This window comes from Vicia villosa, linkage group LG7, assembly GCF_029867415.1.
Source record: "Vicia villosa cultivar HV-30 ecotype Madison, WI linkage group LG7, Vvil1.0, whole genome shotgun sequence".
Lineage (NCBI taxonomy): Eukaryota > Viridiplantae > Streptophyta > Magnoliopsida > Fabales > Fabaceae > Vicia > Vicia villosa.
The window spans coordinates 90,573,238-90,582,351 of record NC_081186.1 but is presented as its reverse complement, the minus strand read 5'-3'; the positions used below and the strand labels follow the sequence as shown (position 1 = coordinate 90,582,351).

General features: G+C 29.6%; 1 protein-coding gene across 1 annotated transcript; it reads left to right on the top strand.

Annotated features, from left to right (window-relative positions):
- The first annotated feature begins 3,809 nt into the window (after nucleotides 1-3,809).
- LOC131617800 (pirin-like protein) lies at nucleotides 3,810-6,150 on the top strand. The gene is made up of 5 exons (XM_058889055.1): nucleotides 3,810-4,013; nucleotides 4,093-4,142; nucleotides 4,226-4,293; nucleotides 4,386-4,552; nucleotides 5,535-6,150. The coding sequence occupies exons 1-5, from the start codon at nucleotides 3,865-3,867 to the stop codon at nucleotides 6,013-6,015; spliced, it is 915 nt and encodes a 304-aa protein (XP_058745038.1). The 5' UTR covers nucleotides 3,810-3,864; the 3' UTR covers nucleotides 6,016-6,150.
- The last annotated feature ends 2,964 nt before the right edge of the window (nucleotides 6,151-9,114 follow it).

The following is a 9,114-nucleotide window of genomic DNA, read 5'->3' as shown; positions in this document are numbered from 1 at the left end:
TTTCATCTTCTTTTCCAAATACATATGATTTCAATTATCTCAGCAAATAAAGAATTTGAAATGCCTAGATTGAGAGCAAATCAACCAAGACATTTTCCATGTCTATTTCTATAAAACACTAATGTTGCACTTGATCTAAATGAAGATAGGAGGTTTCTATAAAACTTCCAATACTTTTAATGCTTTTGGGGTGATGAGTGTGGACATTGAAATCTTTAAAAATCACAAAATATGAGATGGAAGACCTATTGCAAGTTTTGTAAGTTACCGTATAGCCGAGTTTATATATGATAGGTGATTGAACCGCCTCCGTCAAATCAAATGCATGATATAGAAGGTCATCCGATCGAATCTAACAACAAACAATATTATATCTACGATTTTAATATGACTTTATCATACATCTCATCATCGATATTTGATAATTCGTTAATTAAAATATTAATCACTTCTTTTAACATTCTTCCCACCTCTATCATTTTGTTCATTAATTATTTAAATAATTAAAATTTATTATCTCTCAAAACTTTATGCTAAATAGTTTAAAAACCAAACACATATATTTTCTCAAATTACTATATTTTATCTTACAATATTTATTATCACATTGAAATGAGTGACTAGTAAAATCCTAATCGCCATCAATAATGCTTCCATCCGGTATAAATAAATAATAGAGTGGTCTCATTCTACATTGTCTTGCTCTTGCATGCATGTATCTTCTATCATCTACAATCCATGTGCATAGTCTACACGCTAGGGCACGCAAAATATTGGTTTAATAATATTTTAATAATAAAAGTTAACATATATTTCATTTTTGAGCAAAATTCAAATTATATTTTAGGCTTAATTGCAACTTTAGTTCCCCTATTTTGTCCTTTTCTTGATTTTGATCCCTAAAAACAACTATTTTAGTCCCTTTTTAAGTTTTTTGTGCAATTTTCGTCCCCCTATTTTGTTTTTTTTTTGCAAAATTAGGTCCTATTGTTGTCCCTTTTTCAACATAAAACTCAAAAGGGGGACCAAAATCGTGATTTTAAAAATAGGGGGACCAAAATCGAAAAAAAGATAAAATAGGGGGACCAAAGTTACAATTAAGCTTATATTTTATATAAATTGTCATATATATTTTGACTTTTTTATGTTTAAGATTAGAAAAATAGTTAGCATGGACACTTTTATAATAAAATCTATATATATTCATAGGGTATTTGGGTAGATCGAACGGCTCCCTGTATCACAAGTTGAACTCTATCATATGTAATTATATTATTAAATAATTTAATTTTGAATTTATTTATATTTTTAATTCTTAGACTAGGATCCTGCTTCACTACTAATCAGTATCATCTAAATCTCACACTTAAACTAAATCTTTTTTAATTTCATCAACTTAAACGTTAAAGTATTAATCTTATCGATCTTTTTCACTCCGTCGTACATAAAACTTTTGCTTGCTGCCACACTGGAAAAACTCATTCTCTCAACACCTCTTTTCTTTTCTGTTCCACCAAGGAACAAGTGGTGCATTTCCAAAAAAATGTATCCTCTTATTTTATTTAATGGGATGTTGATGTGCTGCAAAAGAAGAAAAGCGATTCCTTAGTTTAAGAGGCAGATATCAACATTTGCACTGCATTAATCAACTTTATTTTACTATTTAATATTTTTTTTATGTTTGAGAACTCATTATCCAAGTTATAAACTGTATTAACCAAATGCTGTATCGTGTGTATTAATTTTTTATAAATATGATTTACCAAATTCTGAACTGTGTATATTAATTTTTTATGTCAAAATATATATATTAACGAAACTTTGAACTATATTAACCAAGTTTTAACATTTCATTAACCAAAGTAGTTTTAAAAAAATATATATTAAAAATAAAAAAAATTAAAAACACTATTCACGTATTTGTGATTAGTGTTTAAGGTGTAGGTGTAAGATTTAGTGTAAGAATAACATTTTCCTATTGTGAATACGATATTTGATCTTCAATAGACCCTATAAAGTTCAAAAATATTTCCACAACTTAATTATTTTTTATAATTATGCACCTATTTCTCAAATCCACATCATATAGTTTTTATTTATTTATATATTAAGGATAGTAAAATAGACTACTTATACATTTAAAATTTTTCCACAACTTAAATATAGTTTCTCTTAAATCATAATTAAATAAATTATTTACATGTTTATCACAGATAATTTGTGACTAAATTAAAATTTAGATATGAAACTCCGAAAAAAATTTAAATAACCTAATTAAGAATACATATGCATTTTATTATAAAAGAGGATCATGTTGTTAACTATTTTTCCGATCTTAAACATACAAAATGTCAGAATATATTTGATAATATATATGAAATATAATTTGAATTTTGCTCACTTATAAAAGCAATATATGTTAACTTTTATTATTGAAAAATACTAAACCAATATTTGCGTGCCCTAGTTTGTAGACTATGGACATGGATTATAGATAATAGAAGTTACATGCATGCAAGACAATGTAGACTGATACCACTCTATTTATTTATGCTATCGATCATTGATGATAATTGGTGGGGTGATTGTTAGTCAGTTTGATTCAGTTTAGAAAGAATCTGTTTTTTAAATTGGTTTAAAATGTGTAGATTAGTTTGAATTAGAGTTGCATATTTTTGTGATAAAATCTAAATTAAATTAGATAAAAAATGAATTAATTTAGATTGAATTGACGGGATACACTAAAAATAAATGTGCAAAATATTTTATAAAATATATAATAATTCACATCAATTAATTTTTTATAATAATATTAATTTTTTAATTTTTTTCATGTCTTCATACTAGTTTTGAATGCCTCAAATAGTATTTTATTTTATTTTTATAAAATTGAATACTTTATATTAATTTTCATGATAATAATAATATAAACTACACAAATTAATTATGGTTAGTCTTGATAAAAGGGCTCACGAATAAAATTTAAAAAGTCTATTATTTAACATCAGATTTCAATAATTTGGTTCAATTCAATTATTGTTCAGACTAAAAAGAACGTCTAATTTTAAATACTATGATTTGATTTAAATTTTAATTTAGTTTTGATTTGATCGAACCAATAAGTACCGTAGTAATTGGCATTTTTCTAATCACTCATTTCAAATGATAATAAACATTTTTAAAAAATATAATAATTTGGGAAAATATATGTGATTATTTTTAAACTATTTATAATAAAGTTTTGAGTGATCAATCTCTTAAATAAATTTTAACTATTTAAACGGGAAGTGGAAAGGATGTTAGTAGAAGAAGTCAATATTTAAATTAATTAATTAAACATGGGAGATGATGCTAAGTGACGGAGAGGCAAGAGCCAAGAGGCATGATAAAAGTCATACTAAGATTGTAGATATTTTCATCTAAAAAAATATAACAAATTCTTAATTAATTATAGTTTTTTTTTTCTTTTCATTTATGGACTATGATAAAATTTAAATATAAAAAATGAAATTATATTTTTAAAATTTTCATTTTCGGAATTTTCTTTTTATTTATTCATATTAGTTACTTTTTTTATTTACTACTATAAAGCAAAATAAACCATTCTTAATTTGTTTATTAACTCAATTTTTCTTATTTTGTATATAAAAAAAAGCCTTTGTATGTTATGTAATTATGTTTGCATTAATAAACACATCATGATTGCGTTATGCTTACGTATATTGATAAGAATAAGAATCGAATAAATAAATAATTAAAGACAACCTTGAACTCAAGCAAACACTTGCGTTTTTCCAATCTTTGACCTTTCTCTCTCTTTCTCTCACCTTCCTATATATACACATATACTTCATTCAATCCACCATGATCCTTACGTTCTCATCAATACATATTCAACAATATTTTCATAAAATGGCAGAAAACATGAAAGAACCTCGTCTTGTTACTAGGAAGTTCTTAGCCAAACCTCAACGAGAAGGTGTTGGTGCTGTTGTTAGAAGAAGCATAGGAAGGTAATTATTTCATACTACAATGTGTTATTATATGTTTTTGGATTGATTAGTTATCTTAACTTTTTTGTGTTTTGTTTAGATTTGAGCTCAAGTACTTTGATCCTTTTCTTGTCTTGGATGAATTCTCAGGTAAGAAAATCTCTCTATTTTTTAAGAATCACAATACAAAACAATCTTGTTCTGTTTTCTAAGAATGTGAAATATTGTTTCAGTTGCTGCTCCTGCTGGATTTCCTGATCATCCACATAGAGGTTTTGAGACTGTCACATATATGTTACAGGTAACATAAATATCTAATGTTTCATTTTTTGTTATTGTTATAAAGTCAATGATATAGAATATAATTTAGTGTAATTGTTTTGTGAAATTAAGGGGGCTATAACACATGAAGATTTTGAAGGACACAAAGGAACAATTGAAGCTGGTGACTTGCAGTGGATGACTGCTGGCAGAGGGATTGTGCACTCTGAAATGCCTGCTGCTCAAGGAATTCAAAAGGGTTTGCAACTATGGATCAACCTTGCCTCCCAACATAAAATGTAAGTCAACAATACATGTATATTATATAGTTTTTCTAGCATCTACTTTTAATTGAAAACTTATTTAAATATTCAAGACAGCTATATATGGTACCATAAATTTATTTTTATAAATTATTATTGGTGTCTAGTTTGATCTTAGTATAATAATAGTTAAAGTAGAAATTAAATGTGAGATAGCAAACTTGTGTCTTATTTTAATGAATTAGATATCTCATGCGATATTAAGAAGACTGACTTGAAGGTTAGCACTCAAACATTTAAGTCAATAAAAAGTTAAAAATTATTATGAATGAAATTGAACTTTTTTTTTTATCACAATGAATGAAATTGAACTTGAATATATAAAATAACACACTTTACCCTTATACACAAAAAGTAGGTGAAACTGATTGATTGCGTGGAAGATGCGGCATGTTGCCCGGATAACCGTCAGACGTTTAAGAGCGGAAACTTAACTTAAGTAACAACAATGTATACTTGCAATTATTTCAACTTAACCTAAGTTTCGTGCTTGAAATTTTTCTACGGTTTTGTGATTGACCCGAAACATAATACATAGTCTTGACTCATATGATTAGATGGTGACGTACTGTTTGCGTCACTAAAAATTAGCATAATTTGTTTGGAGGATATTTTGGAATTGGATTATGCTAACCGATCAATGAGACAAAAAGGAATTTCAACTTTTTACAAAGAAAAAGTCAAACAAATTTTAGGACATTATGAATTGATATATTCCTCCCTCACTTTCACACGTGACTTTATTTCATGATTCCTAATCATATATACTATATCCTACAAATATTTTTTGAATAGAGCACCAAAAGATTCAACTTTTTCTTTATTGTCTTGTTGGAAGTACTACATATTATCTACTTTTAGAAATCTATAACAATTATTATCTATCTTGAAGTTTATGTCAAATTGGTAAAATATTTTCTTAATTATGAAGCTAAATTGTATTATTGTGTTATGTTAGGATTGAACCAAAGTATCAAGAAGTTTTAAACAAGGACATAGTAGAAGCTACAAAAGATGGTATCAAGGTTAGGGTTATAGCAGGGGAAGCACTTGGTATAAAGTCTCCAATATACACAAGAACACCAACAATGTATTTGGATTTTACTCTTAAACCTGGATCACACTTACAACAACTTGTACCAAAATCATGGAATGCTTTTGTGTATATTTTGGAAGGAGAGGGTATTTTCGGAAACCAAAATTCTCTTCCTACAACCTCTCACCATATTCTTCTTCTAGGTTATGGGGATGGTGTGGAGGCATGGAATAAATCTTCTAAGATACTAAGGTTCATTTTGGTTGGAGGGGAACCATTAGGTGAACCAATGGTGCAACTTGGACCCTTTGTGATGAATACTCAACAAGAGATTGATCAAACTATTGATGACTTTGAAAACTATACCAATGGATTTGAGAAAGCAAGAGATTGGAGATCTTAGAATGCAGTTGATCTAGATTTTTAATTTTGTATGAGTACACTCCATGATCCTGTAAAAATAAATAAGAAATTTAGAAAAAGTAGATTATAACATGAAATAATAAAACTTCATTGCATATGAATTTTATTTTCGAAATGTTTACATAAATGATATAAAGAAATAGTAATTAATCCCTCTGTTTTTTATTATAAGTCGTTTTGAATTTTTCACACTTATTAAGAAAAATAATAACTCTCGTGTGAAAATGAGAAATTATAAAAGTTTTTATAAAATTGTCCATCATTAATGACATGTGGAAGATAAATTTACTTAATTGAAAAGAGAGAGTAATAAATATTTAAGGATATAATTGGAAAAATATCATTAATTATTCATTGGAATTGTAAAACGACTTATATTAAAATACAATTTTTTTTCAAAACGACTTATAATAAAAAACGGAGGGAGTACAACTTAGGAAATGAAAAGAGAAATTTTACTTTTCAAATATTGTGAAAAAATTATTTTAAATACAATATTTATTGTTGTTGTCAAACTTTGCATTTGTATGTCATGAATCAAGCTTTCAACTTTTATTTAGCTTTGTGAAAAATTGAACATATAGTTGATCATGATTAAAAATATTATTTGGTTAGTATAATCTAACACAACTTAATGATTATCCTTGAGACTTATTAATGATCATGACAAAAGAGAGAATAGTAAAAAATTAAGGAATGATAAGATTTTTGGTAGTGATGATACTCAAGGAAAGCAGAGAAATATTGATAGAGATATTATAGATACCATAGTCTATAGAGTTTGGGCTATGAAGAATTATAGGAATCACATAGCTACACTTATGTTATAGGGGTTTGTTTATAGTCTTTTTGTGTATCAAATATGTTTTGTGGCTGGATCGTTGGCGATCGTCGTGTTTTTAGCGTTTTTTTGAATTAATCAAAGTTTATTGGTTCAAAAAATAGTCGAAAATTATCTTCTTACAAGTTTTAATGATGGTGATTAGGAAGGAGACATAGACATCCTTGAAATATAAATTAAAATTCTAATATTTTAGCCTAAAATAATTTTAATTTCAATGACATGATTAGCAAGTCTAGTATAATAGTTGTTCCCAACTTCAACTTAATTGAATGATTTGGCAACCCAAGTATTTTCAAACAATTCAGAATTTGCCATTGCTCTGTGGTCAATCCAACTAGTCCTCCTTTGTCTACATCTGTCGCTGTCTCCATTGTTCTTCCAATGACTGCTTGGGCAGCATTTACTCGCACAACCATGCCTCTTCCGCGTCCAGAATTTGCACTTCGTCCTTGTTGTTGCCCTTTCACTTGAGCAACTGCTTTTGCTTCATGGCGTGGCCTATCCCCCACCAATCTGGATATCTGACAATTTGAAAACAACTCATTGTATCATGTCCTGTCCGATTGCAGTTCGAACAGACCATGCCTTTGTCTTTTGTGTCTCCGTGTCCTCTCGCTTTGCCACCGGTCTGCACAGCTAAACCAACAATCTCTGTCCGTTCTTCCTTAGTCCTAGCTATGGCCTTCACGCGTTCTTCTTGAATCAGTGTGGCATATACTCGATTCGAAGATGATAGTGGATCAGTTGCAAGAATGCTAGAGCGAGTTATTCCGTACAGCACGTCATCTAATCCCATCAAGAATTGATGCATTTTCTCCTCTTCCCTTTGTTTCTCCAACTTTGCTTTGATGTTACAGTTGCACCCTCCACACGTGCACGTTGGTATTTGTTGGTAATTTTCCAATTCATCCCACAGCACCTTGAGTTTTCCATAGTAGTTCACCATGGACAATCCTTCTTGTTTGCATTCAGCAAGTTTCGATTTCAGTTGTTGAATCCTTATCCCGTTCACAACGGAGAATCGCTCTTTAATGTCGTCCCAAAGTTCCTTTGCGTTCTCCATATAGGAAATAGTAGAACGCAAAGAAGTTTCAATGGTGTTTAAGATCCAAGACACAACCATCGATTGGACAGTCCACCAATCCTCCATTTCTGGTGATTCTTCATTCGGCTTCTTTATGGTTCCTTCGAAGAAGCCCCATTTACGTCGTGCACCAAGACCCTCTACAATCCTTGATGATCTTCACTATGTTAGATATTATTACAGTCTCACACCAAGACCCTCTACAATCCTTGAACACGATCAAGAAAGCACACCACTTTCTGATTTTACAACACACATATAAAGAATTCTACTTTTTCCTAAACTTTCTTGCTTCCACGAACTTGACAACAGGTTATAGTACACTAATAAATACTTTTGAATATAAGTGATTTTGGATGATTTCCAAAATTCAGTAATATCTGTTGAAAAACCAGATCTTTGGCATTTCAGTTGGTGTAACCGGTTACTGGATATGGGGTAACCGGTTACCCTATTTTACATAGAAACAGTGGCGCATTTGTTTGGGGTGTAACCATTTGCCCTATATGCAGTAATCGGTTACCACTGTTACATTCAGTTTTATGTTTTTCTTTTAATTGTGTTTTAGCTTCCCCAATCATTTATAGATTTTTGTATCTAAGGGGTTCAACGCTCCCTATTTTTGTTAATGTCAATTTCTATTCTCTCTCTCTCTCTCTCCCCCTCTCTCTCTCTCTCTCTCTCTCTCTCTCTCTCTCTCTCTCTCTCTCTCTCTCTCTCTCTCTCTCTCTCTCTCTCTCTCTGTGTGTGTGTGTGTGTGTGTGTAACGCCTGTTTTTCATTTAAGTATTTTATTGTGAGCTATGTGATTTATTTAATTATTATGTGTTATTTATTGAGTTTTTATAGTAAATAACATGAGTTAGTGAGTTAGACGTGTTATTGGACCTAAGTGGACATTAGTAAGTGGGGAGTGTCAATTAGAGCCCGTTAGCAATTAGAAAGTTAGTAAGAGTTTCACAAAACAAGGGTTTTAGAGAAAATATAAATTAGAAGCTCATTTGGGGATTTTTGGTGAAAGAAGAGAAGAGAGAAGAGAAGAGGAGAATCTCAAGGTTGAAGATAGAGTTGACTTCAATCCAAAACCTAAGGTAAAGGTGACATTCTTTCATGCTAAAGGGATGTATGATGAATTGTAAATTCAAAAATATT